General features: G+C 36.0%; 1 protein-coding gene across 2 annotated transcripts in view; it reads right to left on the bottom strand.

The window, feature by feature from the left end:
* LRP12 (LDL receptor related protein 12) overlaps window positions 1-20,594 on the bottom strand; it is an 84,266-nt gene that overhangs the window by 41,804 nt on the left and 21,868 nt on the right. Inside the window, exon 2 of one of the 2 annotated variants that reach the window (XM_022584598.3) lies at window positions 2,925-2,981. The exons of the other annotated variant lie outside the window; for it this stretch is intronic. Within the exon in view, the coding sequence (XP_022440306.1) occupies window positions 2,925-2,981 (57 nt within the window). The remainder of the gene's footprint in view (window positions 1-2,924; window positions 2,982-20,594) is intronic. 2 annotated transcript variants of the gene reach the window in all.

Genomic DNA, 20,594 nt, shown 5'->3' with positions numbered 1-20,594 from the left:
GAAAGATTTTATAAGACCAACCTTCAGAAAAACAGTAAGGCATAAATAAGGTTTAACTGAGCTCTGAAATTAAGTAATTTATTGACACATAAATACATTTAATTAAAACACTCATTTTGTTACGGGCTGGACTGTGTCAACCCCAATACTCCTATGTTAAAGTCCTAACTGCCAGTACCTCAGAATGTGACTGGATTTGGAGACAGGATCTTTAAAGAGCTAACTAAATCACAGTGAGGTCATATGGGTGAGCCCTAATCCAATATGCCTGGTGTCCTAATAAGGAGAGATCAGGGCGCAGATACACACAGAGGGAAGACCATGTGAAGATAACAGGTAGAAGACTGCCATCTACAAGCCAAAGAAAGGTGCCTCAGAAGAAACCAACCCTGCTAATACCTTGATCTTGGACTCCTAGCCTCCAGAACTATGAGAAAATAAACCTGTAAATCCACGTAATTCAGCAAACCAGTATTTTCAAATAACTAATTCATATTACGAAATGATGCATGGTGAAAAAAATACCCATTTAAAGGGCAAGAAAGGCCACTGGATTTTTGTAAAACAGAGAACAAAATGTTCACTGATATGGTTTCAGATCCTACTTGCAACTAACCTTTAAGAAACCACCACTTGCTGAGCTCTGGTACAGTATCAAAGAAGAATATTCACAATTATCTGAAAATGGCTATGGAAATACTCCTCTCTTTTCAAATTACACAACTGTGTGAGGCTGGATTGTCTTCATATTGTCAAACAAAGCAATATGTTACAAAAGGCTGAGTGTAGAAACAGATGTGAGAATCCAGGTCTCCTTTTAAGCCAATCTTTAAAAGGTTTGCAAAATTATAAAACAATACGATTCTTCTTATTGATGTTTTTGTTTTGAAAAATACATTTTTAATAAAATTATGTTATTGATGTAAGCATGCAATAGACACTACTTTCATTAGCAAATGAATTAAGAAGTTTTTAAACAACTTCTCAGTTTTAATTTCTAATACAGTAATTATCAGTAGCTATAACCTACATAAACAAAAACTCTTTGAAGTCCTTGTTAGGGGCTGAATTGTGTCCTCTCCACACTCATTTGTTGAAGGCCTAACCCTCAGTGTGACTGTATTTGGAAGCTAGGGACTTTAAGGAGGTAACTCATAAGGATGGGGCCCTACTCCTGTAGGACTGGGGTCCTTATAAGAAGATGAAGAGACACCACAGGCCTCTCTCTCTGAGTGCACATAGAGGAAAGGTCATGTGAGGACACAGCAAGAAGGCACCATCTGCGAGTCAGGAAGAAAGGTCTTCAGACCAGAAACCAACCCCACCAGCGCCTTGACCTTGGAGGTCTAGCCTCTAGAACTGTGAGAAAATAAATATCTATTATTTAAGCCACTCAGACTTTGGTATTTTGTTATGGCAGCCTGAGCAGTCCCTGATATTGTTAAAAGCTTAAAAGGGGTCCTGAGAACCAAAAATCTGAAAATCACTGAATTAGACAGTAACTATTCGGCTGTGTAAATTAAATGTTTCTACACAACTTCTTACTTCATAATTACAACTTGGAAAAGTAATCATAATTTTCATTAGCTATCCAAAGTAGAAAAAGGGAGAAAATTAAGATCAACTCTAAACGAACCTTTTTTAACTTGATGTACACAACTGTATGCCGTTTGAAAGCATATGCAAATGGGGAAACACACTGTAAAAGAATTAACGCAGGCTGCAGAAGCGCCTGCTTTTCATTTTCAGGAAACCAGGATCGTCAATCTGTTTGGCCTAGCACAGACTAACTCTTAGAGTACTTGTTAAGTCTATTCACTTTCTGAATATAAAATGAGACATAAAACAAAAGAGAAAAACATTCAGCTTTCCTTCATGAGAAAAAAATAACCAAAAAATTCCAAGAAGACATGAAGAAATCAATCAATAAATTGACAAATATACCAAGTGCAATTATTTTAATCACACAAAACTTATCAAGAATATAGGGAAATAATAAAATAATAGTAAGAAACTCAATTTCCATATAGGCAAAAAATTCAAGATTCTGCTCTCCTAGTAATTGTAGTTGATAATGCAAAAATGGTATCCAAGTTGTGGAAGTCACCCAAGAATGAAAAAAAAAATTTTTTTTATTGAAGTGTAGTTGATTTAAAATGTTTTGTTAGTTTCAGGTACACAGCAAAGTGATTCAATTATGTGTGTGTTTGTGTGTGTGTATGTGTATACATGTATATATATTCTTTTTCAGATTCTTTTCCATTACAGTTTATTACAAGATACTGAATATATTTCCCCATGCTATATAGTAGTTCCTTGTTTTTTATTTTACATATTTAAGAATGAACATTTTAATAGTTATGGGCCCTTAAATAATTATTAAGTTATAAAAGCTTAGATGAGTGGAAAAAATGCATTTACCTCAACAAGTTTCTGAATTTCATGCACACAAATATGTTGTTGGGTTGCTTTTTAATAACATATAAATTGTGCACTCAAGTACTACAGTTTTATGCATAGTAGTATTTTTAATCTAAAAAATCAAGTAAAATGCTTAATTTCTAAGGCTCTAATGCTAGGAATAGCATTCAAAATTACATTTTAATAAATTTCATTTCATATAACTTTGTATGTAAAGAAAACACTAATTCAACTTGAGCTAACTTTTCTCTTGGCTCAGTGTTTGCATGGAAAAATAATTATGCAGTCCGTTTGGAAAAATATAATCAATCCATGGGCATGCAAGTATCAATTTTATCTTATGAGAATTTCTCCATGTTCCAGTTACTTCATTCCTTATTACATGCTGCAAAAAGCAGTAATAATTTTTATAGCCAAATATCACTTCATAAGATACCAGGTGGCTGTCAACATTTACCACAGAAGTCATGCATGAAATTTAAACATTACAAAAAATGACTTACCAGTTGACACTCCTGAAATATGCACATTTTCAGAATGTTCTGCAAGAGCACCATTTCCTAAAATTAAACATAATGAATAAACTAATTTCCAAGATAAAATTAAAAAAAATTTCAGATTCTCCCTCTAATAGAAAAACAGGTGCATAGAGCTACTTGTAATATCCAGAAATGAAATTAAAGTCTCTTACAATAATCTTCAAAACAGTACTATGCAGCCCAAAATTATAATAGTAGTAGAGAAATCAAAATGTTTTGGAAATCACAACAATGTAGTGTAATATAAAGGCCAAATATATAGATCTGATTAATACCAGAAAGAATTTTCTATCAAGTTAATAGTCAAAAGATAACTTAGTACTATTACCAGAAAAGAGACAATCATATACTTTTTAAAAACAGCATTCCTCTAAAAGCATGCTTAATTAGCCCAGAATGTGCTTACTGCTGGGGTCACACATGGTGTCCCATGTCCTATGTTTTGCATTACCTTCTAAATCCTTCAACATCTTCTCATCAACAACTCTAACAGTCTTTAGAGCAGGGACATGATTATACCCTATTTTGGTAGCCCCTGATTTTCTACACCTCCTACCACAAAGTTGGGCAAATGGAAGCATTCAAGTAACTTACTGAAATGAGTTACTAAGTGTCACCTAGTAAAATAAAAGTGGTTTTAAAAAGACTCCCATTTAAAGTAGAGATTATTTACTCCTTTAAATTAGTAAAGTGTCCCTCAGCTGTTCTTTTTAAAAATTTAATTTAGTTTTATTATAAATTATTTCCATCTACCTCTGTTCTTTCTTTTCTTTCTACAAGCTGCTCATCTTTACTTCTAAAGTTTTCTCTCTCTCTATGCATTAGGTCAATTTGGCAACACAACAATTCAGGAATCCAGCTGACAGAGAAAGAATTCTCCCTGGAGTGGGGCAGGGGAAGAAGCTAGGTGGGAGAAACTTAGATGGCAAAAGCAGAATTCTCTTGATGGTTCAAAGAGTAGAGACAATAGCAAATATTATAATTAATAACTTATCTTTTACAACCATCACACTTCTATGGTTGCTTGATTACTGTATAGCATCCCCCAATGAGCTAAGTTCTAGGACAGCAGAATCTGTGTAAACTTGCCGCATCACTGGATGCACGGTTCCTAGAACAGAGCAGGTGCTCAAAGAGCTAACAAATGATGAATAAATGAGGGAGTTCATGATGATTAAATGAAATCATGCCAATTAAGCACTTGATATAGTGCCTGACACACAGCACTGAAGAGGAATTCATTTTTGTAACTGTGTAAAATATATTTTTACTATTACTAAAGAATAAAATAATAGTGATAAAACAACCTTTGTAGTTCAACTACAGCTACAGCCTTCAAAATGAAAAGAAATGTTATGTTTCCCTCCATTAAAAATGATACAGTGGAAATAGTGACAAAGGTGTGTAAGCTATATTTATTACACAAATAAATCTGACTACAGTTATTTATTTAAGTACTGTGCATTAGTACCACAGAAGCCACAACTTATTTTTCCTAACAATGTTAAATGCTACAGACATAGAAATGAAACTACTAGAAAGCTCCCACATTATTTCTTTAATGTGTACAACTTATGAAAATTGGTATCCTAAACAAAATGGTATAAGAAACTGATTCAATAAAACAACAAACAAGATTTGCCAAAGGTCAGTATAAGTTGCCTAAACCTTTGCTACTTACAAGTATATCAGTAGTACTGGCATTACTGGGAGCTTATTAGAAATGCAGAGTCTCAGGCCTTACTCCAGATTACTGAATCAGAATTTACATTTTAACAAGATCATCCCCCACTCCCAGTGATTTGTATTCACATTAACATTTGCGAGCCAATGGCTTAAACCTTCTACTTCTATAGTAGATACAACTCCAAATTAAAGCTGTGTAATTTGTGACCCTAAGGTTTCCAATATCCTTAAGGCAGCATATTAAATTATCCTCAGGAGAGTTTTAATATTAGATATATTTTATACATTAAATTTTTATTCTAACTCAGTAAACAGAGTAAAGATGGGTAGAAGGAAAACAATAACATAATGCAGTATCTAAGACTGGATTCTGGACTAGATTGCTAGGATTCTAACACCAGCTTCACTTCTTACTTGCTGTGCAATTTAGGGCAAATTACATAACCTCTTTGTGTCTTACTTTCATCTCAAAAACAGAGCAGATAATACCTATCTTATAGGTCTTAGTAGAATTCTTTATAATAGAAAAAAATAGAACTTAATCTACATCTCCGTCAGCATGTAAATGAATAAACTAAAAACAGCCTTACAATAAAATATTCAAAAAACTGAATTAAGTAATTCTACATGTACTCACTTGGAAAGATATGCACATTGAGTTAAGTATGTTTCAGAGTAACATTAGCATATGCTCTAACTTTAACTTTTAAGTGATGTCTGTATAGTTACTGTGCACATGTTACATAGGCATATGATATATGTATGTACATGCATTTGCACACACACACACAGAAGAATCTAACGGTGTATACAAACTGAAATTAGAGAGGAAGGCCTCCTTTGTATACTCCAGCACCGACCGAATTTGCTACAACGGGCACAGAGTTCTTTAAAAAATTTATTCATATTATCAAAAAAAACAGGCGAAGAGACTATAGTTCATTCCCCGTCATTCTAAATAAAGAGGTCTGATAAATACTGTGTGAAATAAAATATTATAATTTCAGAAGTATTATTCATGATTTAAAAAACTGAAATAACAGTACTTTAAGACATAAAACATGATACTATTGCTAATTTCCCACACATTTACTCTAATTTTAAAACAATCCGATTTAGAAGCTAAAAAATCAATGATAATTTCTAATAACATCAAATAACTTTTCTTTGAGATTACATTATTAGATATTTCTTATTCTAAGTATCACATGAAGTAAGTGGGCTACTTAATTTAGGTGTTCTGCCATTTTTACAAAAATATCACTTACAAAATACAATTATTTCTATGTTATAAGCAGAGAGCACCGCCTCAAACTGCTTTGTTGATATAAAGCTCACTATATTTTCCCTAATGTCCCACCCTGAACTCCTGAGAGAAGAAAACCCCACACATATGAGGACGTACACACATCATCTCCTGACTTTAACTACATTGCAGCCATGCTAGACATTCTCACAGAAGTCACCCTTTAAAGGTGCCATATACTGGAAAAATATAGTCTGATAAAACATTACTTCTATAACTATGCATTAGCAGCTGACTAGTTAGTAGACCAGCTAATTAACTAGCACTCCTAGAAAACAAGAAAAAGTTTCATTATCACCTAAATCAGGAAATAATTTTTTACGACTCAACTCTCTTTTTTTTTTTTTTTTTTGTGGTGCGGGGGCCTCTCACTGTTGTGGCCTCTCCAGTTGCAGAGCCCAGACTCCGGACGCGCAGGCTCAGTGGCCATGGCTCACGGGCCCAGCCGCTCCGCGGCATCTGGGATCATTCCCGGACCAGGGCACGAACCCGTGTCCCCTGCATCGGCAGGAGGCAGACTCTTAACCACTGCGCCACCAGGGAAGCCCGACTCAATTCTTTTTTTAGTCCTACTAACCAAATACCAAAGGTAATCAATTGTCCCTATTATTCTTCTTGCCAAGCTGAAACATGGTTTTGTAGTTTTTTACTGCAATACAAGAGAGAATCTTCTAAAAGAGATATGTACTGTTTTAGGAAAAGAGGCCATAGGGTAGTGAGTTTGAGCTCTGGAACCAGACTCTGTGGAATCAAACCTCAGCTCTACTGTTTAGTTAGTCATGAGTCTTAACTGAATGATTTCTCCTAAGATTTAATTTGCTCACCTGCATAATCAGAATATCATCATTAACAGGATGTCTAAATCTATGGTCTCTGCATCCCTGTTGCTTTGTATCTTTCTTTCTGTTTATTGTTGTTCTTTTTATTTAAGAACTAAAGTTCTTAAAGATGAGCTGATAAAATACAGCTAAGACGTGATAGATACGTGCCAGCCAAATTCTAAGTGCCTCACAAGGCTTTCCTCAGCTCATCCTTAAAACAACAGTTCACTTCACAGGTGAGAAAACCAGCTTATAGCAACTTAGTAAGTTTTTCAAAGAGCTAGTAATTGGATGGATTAAAAATTCAAATTCACAGTCATTAAGAAGTTTGTGTTCCTTATTTTTAAAAAAAGAATTTAGACATGAATATACTTCTTGCTTGTAAAAGAAACAGTACTTAGCTTTCAGAGTTAAAACCCACCTGCCACCAGCTATTCCAATTTGTTATGGGGGAAGACCTGGTTTAAAAGTTAATGAGCAGCAGTTACAAGTAACTTATATGCTCAGCATCCTACAATCTCATTTTCACTGTGCAATGAGAGCAGGTATCAAACATCAAAATATGTACACACATATACACACCCCCAACATCGTTCCTATTTTACTTTACTTAAAGAAAAAGTCCAAAATCCTAATAAGGCTTACCAAACTCTCCACCCTTCGAGTCTTCCCAACTACTCCAAAAGCTTCATCTTTTGTGATTCACTTTCCCACTCTATTTTCCTCTCCAGAAATACTAGATTTCTTTCAGAAAAGGGTCAGCTGTCTCTCCTGCCTTTGGACCTTTCTTTAATATATTCTTTATTTAGGAAGGCATCTCCTGATTCCCCCATACTAGGTTATGTCATTCTGTTGTAGGTTCCTAGAGTATCTAATACTATCACTTTTTGAAAATTTATCACACTTCTGTTATCTGTGTAATGTTTATATTCCCCACCAGATCTTAATCTTGGTGGGGGAAGGTGGGGTGGAGAAGTGTAATGTGGTGCTGGGACATAGCTGGGTTTGTTTTGTTTTGTAACCCAGTGACTAGCAGAGAAGATACTCCATATCTGCTCAAACACATGAATGAATGGTAGGTTGATACATAAGTAAGAGGCATAGTCCCTGCCACCAAACAGTTGGTAATCTATTGAGAAAATAATTTAAAACATCTGGAGCAGAAGCAAACAATATAAAACCAAACTAAAATTAGCAAGCTTCTTACTCAAGTGGGAGGCTTTTCTACTAAAAATGGGAATGGAAGATAGGAGTGCCCACCATGATATTAGCCAGGGCAATTAGATAAGAAAAGACAATTATAGGCATAAGGATTGAAAAAGAAGAGGTAAAAAAAGAAGAGGTAAAACTACATCTATCTGTAGATGATATGATTGTGTATCTATTTAAAAAACCCAAGACAGTCAAAAGAAAAAGTTATAAACAATATGAAAATTAGTAAAGTAGCAGGATATAAAATAAGCATACAAAAAATCAAAAGCCTTTGTAAATACGAACAATAGCCAGTCAGAAGATACAGAAGACACAATTCTTAGTAGCAACAAAAAGATTTTTAAAAACTCAAACACAGAACTCCTGCTGATGGTCATGATGGAACAATGGGTAATGGACCAGCTTTCTCCAGGTAGAAAGCTAGTGCAATAAAAGAACTCATTCTGGTTTGTTTCCCTTTTCTCAGAGATCACAGTCTTACACTGCCTGTTGTCCCGTGCCTGAAAAAGTTGGAAAAAACATGTTAAAAAAAAAATTCAGACACGGGACAACAGGCAGTCCTAACCAAGAAGAATAGAAAGAAATCCACAGTGGACTTACTGTTGCCATTTTGTTCATTGTTTTCTGGCTTTTTTATAATGCCTTTGTTTCTTTTTTCTTCTCTTGGTCTCTTCGTTTGTGATTTGATGATCTTCTGTGGTGGTCCGATGAGATTTCTTTCTCTCTTTTGTGTATCTACTATAGATTTTTGCTTTGTGGTTCTCATGAGGCTTAAATCTTATATTTATAACAGTCTATTTTAAGCTGTTAACATTGAATGCATACTAAAGCTCTACCTTTTTAAGCCCCCCCATTTTATGTTTTTGATGTCACAATTTATATCTTTTCACCCTGAGTATTCGTAACAAATGTAGTCACAGTTACTTTTAATACTTTTATCTTTTAACCTTCATACTAGACTTACAAGTGATTTACTCACCCCCAACACATTAGAGTATTCTGAATTTAACTATACATTTACCTTTTCCAGTGAGATTTATACTTTGTTTTCTTGTTACTAATTAGCACCCTTTCATTTCAACTTGAAGTCCTTTTAACATTTCTTGTGAGGCGGTATGGTGGTGAACTCCTTCAGCTTTTGCTTGTCTGGAAAACTCTTTATCCCTCCTTCAATTCCGAAGGACAATTTTGCTGGGTATTCTTGGTTGGCAGTTTTTTTCTTTCAGCACTTTAAATGTATCATGCAACTCCCTTTTGGCCTACAAAGTTTCTGCTAAAAAATCTGCTAATAGTCTTATGGGGATTCCCTTGCATGTAACAAGTTTTCTCTGGCCACTTTTAAGATTCTCTCTTTAACTTTTTATAATTTAATTATAATGCATACAGCTGTCCGCTTGATGTTGTCCCATAAGTCCCTTAAACTATCTTCATTCCTTTTCATTCAAATTCCTTTTTTGTGTGTGTTATTCATTAAAGGATGCAAAATGCTGACCACAGGAATTTTAAAAAGTAGTCATTTCTGGTTAGGATGGTTATTGTATTAGATGTTGTTCTAGTATGCAGACCAAATTTTTCTAAATTGTGCAAAGGGTATAAGAGAATTTGTTAGACCCCTGTAGAAGCTACTAAGCATTTGCCTCTGACATTTCTACTATCAATCTGTAAAGGAAATAAGGTTTGCTAACATTGTTCTAACCAAATTCATATGGCTTGTACATTTATTTCCTTTCCTAGGTATTCATAAACCATTTCTTCTCTTTTGTATAATCTTCCCTAGAGCGACTATCACTAATTGTTGGTTTGTGGGATTCTCATCCCTCCTGCCCCAGTTTGGAAAATCAAAATTGCATTTCCTGTTTCCAGTCATCTGATCTTTCTTTCCTTCTCTCATTCCTTGGAAGTCTTAGCACCTAAGTCAGAACTCTTTATTTAGAATACCTGAATGAACTCCTATAATCTTTGCACATATGTCCTTCAAGAAGGTTTTCAGATATAGTTACTCTTACCCTTTCGGTTTGAAGAGCATATTTAACAGAGGGGACATAAACATCACCAGTGTTACACCATCTGCCCAAGCAACAGCCCTATAACATTTGTTATTCTTTATTTTACAAAGACATGTTTATAAGACCATTTTGTTGTCCTTGGTATTTTTGCTGAACTCAATCTTGCATTTTCTCTCTATTAATAATACTTATAATTTATTCTTGGTTAAATATCCTTTTTATCTTGGGGATATGTTCTTAATTAGTCTGAAGTCATTGAGGAACCACTAATTTCCTTAGATTTTTTTGCCATTCATTCCTTTTTGGGATTGTTTGTGATTTTAATAACCAGAAGTCATTTTTGAGAACTTAATAACATCCCTGGACTTTCCAGATTTTCATGTTGTGGAGGCATATTAATTTTTTTTCTAAATTACTTTAGAATCTATAGGTTTTTTAACATCTTTATTGGAATATAATTGCTTTACAATGGTGTGTTAGTTTCTGCTGTATAACAAAGTGAATCAGCTATATGTATACATCTATCCCCATATCGCCTCCCTCTTGCGCCTCCCTCCCACCCTCCTTATCCCACCCATCTAGGTGGTCACAAAGCACCAAGCTGATCTCCCTGTGCTATGCAGCTGCTTCCCACTAGCTATCTATTTTACATTTGGTATTGTATATATGTCAATGCTACTCTCTCACTTTGTCCCAGCTTACCCTTCCCCCTCCCCATGTCCTCAAGTCCATTCTCTACATCTGTCTGCACCTTTATTCCTGTCCTGCCCCTAGGCTCACCAGAACCATTAGATTCCATATATATGTGTTAGCATACAGTATTTGTTTTTCTCTTTCTGACTTACTTCACTCTGTATGACAGACTCTAGGTCCATCCACCTCACTACAAATAGCTCAATTTTGTTTCCTTTCATGGCTGAGTAATATTCCATTGTATATACGTGCCACATCTTCTTTATCCCTTCATCTGTCGATGGACACTTAGGCTGCTTCCATGTCCTGGCTATCGTAAATAATGCTGCAGTGAACATTTTGGTACATGACTCATTTTGAATTATGGTTCTCTCAGGGTATATGCCCAGTAGTGGGATTGCTGTGTCATATGGTAGTTCTATTTTGAGTTTTTTTAAGGAACCTCCATACTGTTCTCCACAGTGGCTGTATCAACTTACATAGAATCTATAGGTCTTAAGCTCTGATTGTGCCCAATCTCATTTTTTAAGAAGTGATTATAATATAGTTATTTCTACCTGGTCAAATAAGGTATAGGGTAGTACACTGTTAGGGACTGAATTGTGTCACCCAAAATTAATATGTTGAAGCCCAAATGCCCAATGTGACTATACTTGGAGATAGGGCCTTCAAGGGGATAATTAACATTAAAGGAAGTCATAAGGGTGAGGACCTAATCTGATAAGACTGGTTTCCTTAAGAAGAGATAGCAGATATCTCTCTCTTCATCTGCACATAGAGAATAGGCCATGTGAGGACACAGTGAGAAGGACACTGCAAGCCAGGAAGAGGAACCTCATCAGAAACCAACCCTGACAGCACCTTGATCTTGGACTTCTAGCCTCCAGAACTGCAAAAAAAGTAAATTTATGTTGTTTAAGCCACCCAGTCTGTGGTATTTTGTTATGGCAGCCCAAGCAGACTAATGTACACACTTTCCCCAGGTCATAGCTGAACTAATAAGATGTCTGCAAATGCCTTGAGAGTGTATGAAAAATTCAGTACATACTTCTGAAAACAGGCTTCATAGTGTCTAACAAATACCTATAAGGAGACGAAAGGTTAAGAGACAGAGTTTATTTTCCTACTTTATTTAATTACTGGTATTCTAAAAGTATTACTTCTACAGCTTTTTAACTGCAGGTATTCATTTTGGATTTAATAGACTTTTATGAACTGGCCTGAACCCACCTGCCACTTAAAATAATAATGATCATTTACAACATTACTTTTTATGGAAATAAACATTCTAATTTTCAAACCACATTCTTCTTCTTTTCTTTTTTTTTTTTTGTGGTACGCGGGCCTCTCACCGCTGTGGCCTCTCCCGCCACGGAGCACAGGCTCCGAACGCGCAGGCCCAGCGGCAACGGCTCACGGGCCCAGCTGCTCCGCGGCACGTGGGATCCTCCCGGACCGGGGCACGAACCCACGTCCCCTTCATCGGCAGGCGGACTCTCAACCACTGCGCCACCAGGGAAGCCCAAACCACATTCTTAAAAGACATTTGGGAGTTCAATGTTCTTATGTTTAGACTTCCTATATTATGTTAGTAAGATTTTACATTGGAAATGTCTTCAAATAAGGGCATGATGACAATGAACTATTAGTCAAAGTACAAATACTAAACAAACACAAGTTCCCTGTATTCAGAGAATGAATCATATCCCTGAAAGGACATGCAAGACAGTTATGAATCCCACTGGTGAGTATCTCAGTGACAATGTTCATGCAGATGGAAATAATTTTCTTTATTCTAAAACAGCGTGAATCACTGATGTAAGAACCCACAAAACAAACTAGAAAGGGGCTCAGCTAAAGACTATTTGGGTTCAAAGGTTCCTACCTGTGACTTCGGTGGTTCACAAGAGTAAATATGAAGGTTTGAAGGGATTCAGAAATCCAGAAAAAACCAGAATTACACTCCTATATTTCCAGTGAGATTTACTGGCATACACTTCACACATAAAACTCACCTTTTAAAGTGTGCAATCCAGTTTTTTAGTATGTTCAGAAAGTTGTGCAACCAATGTCACTATCTCGTGCCTGAATGCTTTCATCACCCGCCCCCAAAAAGCGTACCTATTAGCAGTTATTCCTCTTTTTGTTCTCCTCCAGCCCCTAGCAACAACTAATCTAGTTTCTGTCTCTATGGGGTTTTCCTATTCTGGACATTTCATATAAATGGAATCATACAATATCTGATCTTATGTGTCTGGCTTCTTTCACCTTGCATAATGTTTACATGGTTCATCCATGTTGTACCACAAATCAGTACTTCACTCCTTTTCATGGCCAAATAGTAGTCCATGGTATGGATAAACCACCTTTTGTTTATCCACTCATCAGCTGACAGACATCTGGGTTGTTTCCACTTTTTTGTGAATACTGCTATGAATATCTGTGTATACAAGTTTTTGTGTGGACATATTTTCAATTCTCTTGAGGATACTCATAGAGTGGAATTGCTAGGTCTTTTGATAACGCTATGCTTATCTTTCTGAGCAAATGCCAAACTGTCTTCCAAATGGCTGTACAATTCTACATTCCCAACAACCATGTGTAAGGGTTCCAATTTCCCCATATCCTCACCAACATGTTACTGTCCACCTTTTTATTACAGCTAGTGGGTGTGAAGTAGTATCTCACTGTGGTTTTATTTACATTCCCCTAACGAGTAACGATGTTGAGGTTCCTTTCGTGTGTTTATTGGGAACTTATGTATATTCTTTGGAGAAATATCTATTCAAATCCTTTGCCCATTTCTTAATTGGTTGAATTGTCTTTTTGTTGTTGTTGAGTTTTTACATATTGTAAAAACTTATCAGATATATGATTCACAAATATTTTCTCCCATTCTGTAGCTTAATTTTTCACTTCTTGATGTAAAGGTGTTTTCTGATGTTGAAATAAGTGTTTGAGATACAGGTGTTGTTTGATTTTGAGACAATCCAATTAACCTATTTTTGTTGTTGTTGCTTATAGTTTGGTGTCATATCTAAGAATCCATTTCCTAATCCAAGGTCACAAAGTTACCTCTATGCTTTCTTCTAAGAGTGTTATAGTTTTAGCACTTACATTTGGTCTCTGGCCATTTTGAGTTAATTGCTGTGCACAGTGTAAGATAAGGGTCAAATTCACTCCTTCACATGTGGATAACCAGTTGTCTCATCGTAACTTGATGAAAAGATTATTTTTCCCCACTGAATTATCCTCACACTTTTCTGAAAATCAATTGATCATAAATGTATTATTTCTGGACTTTCAATTCTACACCATTGATCTATAATGTGTATCCTTATGCTAGTACCACACACTCTTGATTACTAGAGCTTAATATCATACTGATATTGATATTGTAGCTTCAGAAATTGGGAAGTATGAGTACTCCAAGTTTGTTCTTCTTTTTTGTTATTATTTTGGCTATTCTGAATCACTTCAATTTCTAAACAAATTTTATTTATCTATTTTTTGGTCATGCCACACGGCTTGCAGGATCTTAGTTCCCCGACCAGGGACTGAACCCAGGCCCTCGGCAGTGAAAGCGCGGAGTCCTAACCACTGGACCACCAGGGAATTCCCTCTAAATGAATTTTAAAATCAGCTTGTCCATTTCTGCAATGACAGCTGAAATTCTGATTTGGATTGTGATGAATCTGTAGATCAACTTGGGGGGTATAAACAATACTAATTATTAACAATATTAATTCTTCAGATACATAAATATAATGCAATGTCTTCCCATTTATTCGGTATTCTTTAACTTTTTCTCACAATATTTTATAGTTTCTGAGTAGTAGTTTCACATTTTGTTATATTTATTCATTTTATTCTTTTTGATGTTATTGTTAACGGAATTGTTTTCTTAACTTGATTTTCAGTTGTTCATTGCTAGTATATAAGAATACATCTTTTCTTGTATTCTGCAACCTTGCTGAATTTATTAGCTCTTATAGGTATTTATGAATTTCTAAGGATTTTTTATATACATGTCATGTTTATAAACAGAGATAGTTTTACTTCTTCCCTTCTAATTAAGATGCCTTTTTTCCTTGTCTATTTGCCCTGCCTAGACCCTCCAATACAATGGTGAATAGAAGTAGTGAGAGCAGACGGACATCCTTGTCTTGCTACTGGTCTTAGAGAGAAAGCTTTCAGTCTTTTACCATTAAGTATGATGTTAGCTGTGGGTTTTTCGCAGGTGCTCTTTATGAGGCTGACGAAGTTCTCTTTTATTTTTTGAGTGTTTTTATTATGAAATGGTATTGGCTATTGTCAAATGTTTGTGTCTACCCTGTGATTTTTGTCCTTTATTCTATCAATATGGTGTATCACATTGACTGTCCTATGTTGAACCTTACATTCCTGGGAAGAATTCCATTTGGTCATAGTTTACAATCCTATTTATATACTGCTGGATTTGGTTCACCAGTATTTTGTTAAGAGGATTTTTGCATCTACATAAGTAAGGGAAGGTGGTCTGTAGTTTTCTTTTTCTGGTATCAGGGTAGCACTGGCCTCAAAGAATGACTTGGGGTGAGTCTGTGAAGTATATATATCCATCCATATATATACACAAATACACACACACACACACACACACACACACACTGTGCTGCTACTTATGTATTTTACTCTCATTTAAGGAAATACCAGGTATGTTGCTTTTGCTTCCAATTTTCTTCTTGGTTGATGAAATTTCGTAGGTTATTACTGAACTGTAGGTTATTAGCTTGCTGATTACATTATAACATTTCTGGAAAGTGACTAGTGACCTGTTTTACTCAAATGATGTATCAGGCACAGTACCTACATGGTCAGCTTAGTACAGGAACAAAGTGTAACAAATAAAGGTGGTTTTCATTTCTTTCTTCCTTGGTTTCCCAACAGGCAAAATCTTTTGCAGTGTATGGGTGGTCTGTGACTGGGGTTGGGAGAGACAGTAGAAGCCAGGTGATAAAAGATGTTGGGTTTTTTAATATCAACTCTATTTTATTTATTATTATTATTATTTTTTTTGCGGTACACGGGTCTCTCACTGTTGTGGCCTCTCCCGTTGTGGAGCACAGGCTCCAGACACGCAGGCCCAGCGGCCATGGCTCACGGGCCCAGCCGCTCCGCGGCATGTGGGATCTTCCCGGACCGGGGCACGAACCCGTGTCCCCTGCATCAGCAGGAGGACTCTCAACCACTGCGCCACCAGGGAAGCCCTCAACTCTATTTTAATAGTTGATGAAGCTGAAGTACAGAGAGAAGGGAAAGGCAGTTACCTTTGTTGATGTATAATTTACATGCAAAAAATTCACTAATTCCAAAATGTACAGTTTGATGGGTTCTAACAAGCACGTGTGGTACTGCAACCACTACTACAATCAAGACATACATTTCCAGCACCCAAACAAGTTCTCTGGGTCCCTTTGCAGTCAATCCCCTTCCCATACTCCTAAAGCCAGACAACTAATGGTCATAGGCAGTCATCATTTATCAGCATTAGGCATTGCGTTGAACCCATGCTATACTATTTAATCCTCCTCCTAAAGTCTTAAGAATAGATAGTTATCCCCACATTATGGATGAGGAAACTGACTCAGACCAAGTAAATCATGCAAGCTAGTAAACGGTTAGGGACAGGCTCAAATCCAGATCTACCTAATTCCAATGTTAAAAATTGAGTTTTAATTAAAAGATACGGAATTTCTTGACTTCCCTTGAAAAAATTTTTGTAACTGTCTACAAGTATTTGTCTACGCACATCTACTGAGTTTGCTTCCTTTAGGAGAAGTATGCATATTTTTAGGTACCCAACAGCCCCATTACCTTCTATGGTCATTCTGGCACTGAGCCAATGCCCTCTTAGCTCATTTCTGTCACTTTTCTGGTCTTTGTCAATACTTGAAATTGTGATCTGCGGTGTACTTTTTGAGTCCAAGTTATATGTGTAGGAAAATATATGAAAGGATACAAAAAAACCCTGCTAAAAATGTTTACCCTACTCCCTTAACCCCATCCCCAAGGTAGGAAGAAGGGGAGACAGAAATGATTAGCTTTCATTCTTGATACATTTCTATAGTGTTTGACTTTATTAAAGTATGTATTACTGCTGTAAATTAACTCACGTGGATTGATATTATGAACTAAAATGTTACCTTCTGAAAAAAAATTAATACAACATAAAATTCTATAGCTACAGTTTCAAGTTTTTCTTTATAATAATAATTAAAAGTGATTACAGATGATATCTTTTTTCTTAATATTATTGACAAAATCGTACAAGAACTATCACTTAATATAAATACTAAAACATTCATTGCCATCTTGTATAGCAGCAGGTCACTTTAAAAAATGTTCGTATACATGAGACCCAATGATGAGAAGACCAATTTGTGGCTGCAACTTTCGTATTCTTGCTGATGTCACTAATAACAACATGGCGTTTAGGCACAGACTAAAGCACACAAATAGAAACAGTGTTGCTTCTGCAATAATAACAAAGATAAATGATTCTTAATGTATTTGTATTAGACTGCAGGAAAAGAGCTTTTTAAAGGTAAAATTATAAAGAAAGCATAATTTTAAAACCAGTAAACATCGAAAATTTTAAAGTATACTTTTAACAACATTTAAAAGAAATCACTAAACTTAAAATCATAGTCAATACCATTTGTAGAATTATGGTTTTCTTGACATTCACCCCGTTTTCTTTTTTTGCATTAAATGTCCACACTGTTGTGTTTTTCCTACCTTTATTATTTATGAAGGATGAGATAAGTGATTTGTTTCTACTTCTAGTAATGTCCAGAGAACATGACATTGTGAATGGTTAAGTATTTTGTTGGTAGGGAAGACTGTTCTCAAGTTTATCAGAGGCTCTATCATGGGACCCAAAAACTGTAAGTCTAAAAGCACTTTGGATCCTGCAGTCTCATTAGCCCCTCTCTTTCCTTCCCTTTAAGATCTTTCCTCTCTCTGGTTCCTTTGTTTTCTCTTGACATATTAAGGTCTTTCTCATCCATAAAATAAAATCGTTTTTGCCAGTATACCTCCCTGTTTCTGCTTTCCTATCCTGGTCTTTACTTTCTCAGCCAAAAACTCTTTGAAAGAATCTACACTCAATAATGGAGCTTCCTTACCTATCATTTGCTCCTTAACTTTTACCCCCAGTGCATTTCTGAAACTCATGGGGCAAAGATTACCAAAGACCTACCTATCAAACACAGTCCCCCAAAACATCAACTCTGAATCCAGTTTCCTGATATAGGAGAAAATCACGTAACTATGTGGAACTGTGTCATGATAAATTCATGGTTTCATCTTATCTGGATATTTATTACTGGAGTATAACCTTTTAATACAGCCTTATTCAGCTCTAACTCCAATTCCCTCAAAAACTACATAAGTCCTTTGAGCCTCCAAACCATTTCCTTGACCAATACTTAGTAAATTATCTCCCTTGCCAACCACTCAGAGATCTTCTAACATATTATCCCCTCCCTTTCTAGAAACTCTTCAGCATATACTCGAGTTTAAAGGCTTGAGTCCTCCAAGTTGATATCTCTCAAATTTTTACCCATAATAAGAATCTTTCTCCTGAAGTGCAAATTCTTACTTGACACCCACCTCCCCCAACATTCACTGGGCACTTATCTTGTGCCAGTCACTGTGGTTGGTGCTTTTCATATACTATTTACTGACCTTTACAGCATCACTGTAAAATAGATACTACCGCCACTTTATATGCAGAGAAATTTAGACTCAAAAGAGGTTAAAGTTAAAAGACTTGCTCAAAGCCACACAACTGGTAAGTGGCATTGCCAGGATTTAGGCAAATTTGTCTAGCTCAAAGCTCTTACTCTTAAAATAACAAGAGCAGCAACTAATGAGTTTGGAATATGTGCCAGATGATGGTCTAAGCAATTTCCATGCTTCAGCACATTTAATCTTCATAATCACCCTACGAAGGAGCTGCTATTATTATTTCCATCCTAAAAGTTGTCTTTTAACTTCCTACTGAACAGGAATTCGGTATTACCTTAACATCACCTAGCTATCTCAAACTCACTACGTGTGAGATGGAACTCCTTTTATCTACCCGCAATCTGCTCCTCCTCTGGTATTCCTTACCTGGGTGAATGACACCAACATCTCCCACTTGTCCATAGAGAAACCTGGAAGTCATTCTTTACCATCCCCATCTTCCCCTTCGCACTATATAGTCAGTTCTCTTGATTCCTTCCAAACCTGCTATTTCCTTCCTTCATGTCACTGATATTTCAGTTTTACTGCATTAAACGTTAAGTTCCATGAGGACAGAAGTGTAGAATAACGTTTTGTTCACAGCAGACATTTGATAAATATTTGCTGAATGTATGAATGAATAAATGAATTAGCTTGCAAGCTTTGTACCTTTGGTGTTGCAGCTCTCTGATCCATTCTTCATAGCGCTACTAGAGATCTTTGTAAAAGGCATATCTGATATGAATCTTCAGCTTATAAATCTGTAACTAGTTCAACTCCTTTTATGTATTAAGAGCCTCTGAGACCCACTATAATCTGGCTTTTCTGTATCTCCTCGCCCCTAAATTTAATACTCCTTGTCTGCTTTTACCTCAAACACATATATTCCGGTTTCAACACAGCTAAAGTATATACAGTTTCTGAAATTGTGATGTTTTTGAACATGATGTTGTCTCTGCCTGGAACAGTCTAGCACACTGCCACCAGTTACCCGCCGAACTCCTTCAACTCAGCTCAGGAAACAGGCCTCCATCCATCTCAGGATGAGTTAGGAGTCCTCCTTGATGGTCCCACAGGACATCACACTGGTACTGAGCTATAAGCATATCATTACCACAGTCCTTATCATCCTGTTTTGGGTTATTAATTTAACTGACCATCTTCCACAGCAAATTTTGAGTGTCCTAAGAGCAAAGAAAGTCTTGCCCCTCCTTTCCTTTTTTCTTTCTTTCTTTTTCACTCTCTTTCTCCCTGCCTTCCTAGTGCCCAGCAACCACATCCCAGTTTCTGACACAGAGTGAAACTTCAGTAACTGTTGAGTTAAAGAATCAAAATTACCAGATTTTAAGATTAAGCATGGAACATCCTCCATACAATTAGCCATTTGGTTTTCATGTTATAGTTTGCTCAGAGGGTAAGAGCAAAGAAGGAAAAGGATGAAGAAATATAAAGAGGAAGATAGGCATTCTTTCATTAGTGAATGAAGTTTAAAAGACACGAGGGGAAAGAGAGACTTTAGATCCAACTGTCCACTTGGACAACAGGCTTTAGAGAGCTATTTCTTACCGCTGTCCTTCAAAGTGTAAAATATTGGTAACTGACTATTCAGAGCTCTTGAGCAGCTTCAGTCTTTATACTGTAAGGGACTCTACTCTGCATTAGCTTCAGCAACTTGCTGGTGGACAAGAGAGGACACCAAGCCAAAGGCAAGATGCTTTTACCATTTTTGATCTTCAATGACTCCTGGGTTCTTAATAGCTTATAGCCCATCAATCTAATAAATATATTTAAAGAATTCCCTTTTTTTTCTCTGAGCAAGTAGCTAGCTTTTCACCTACCTCTACTGAAGCTCATCTCATAACTTACCTATTCTTTCACAGAATCTTAAAACTGTATCTTGCAGTTTATCCTGTCAACTAAGCATTTTCCTATAGAAGTATCATATATGAAGTTGAGGATTATCCTTTTCACATATCTTTAAACAATTATTCAATGTAAGTGTACCTATCCTTGCTATATAGGTATGTTTCCTCAAGTGAAAAAAGAGAAAAATATTTATTTACCTGGCGTGTATTTGTTGCTATACTATGAACTTTCAAAAATTTTAATTTACTTCATCATCAGAACAAATATTTGA

Source organism: Delphinapterus leucas, chromosome 17, assembly GCF_059928025.1.
Source record: "Delphinapterus leucas isolate spDelLeu-1000000601 "Yukka" chromosome 17, BTC_Dleu_Yukka2, whole genome shotgun sequence".
NCBI classification, from domain to species: domain Eukaryota; kingdom Metazoa; phylum Chordata; class Mammalia; order Artiodactyla; family Monodontidae; genus Delphinapterus; species Delphinapterus leucas.
The sequence above is the reverse complement of the archived record's forward strand: the minus strand, read 5'-3'. Positions and strand labels throughout refer to the sequence as shown.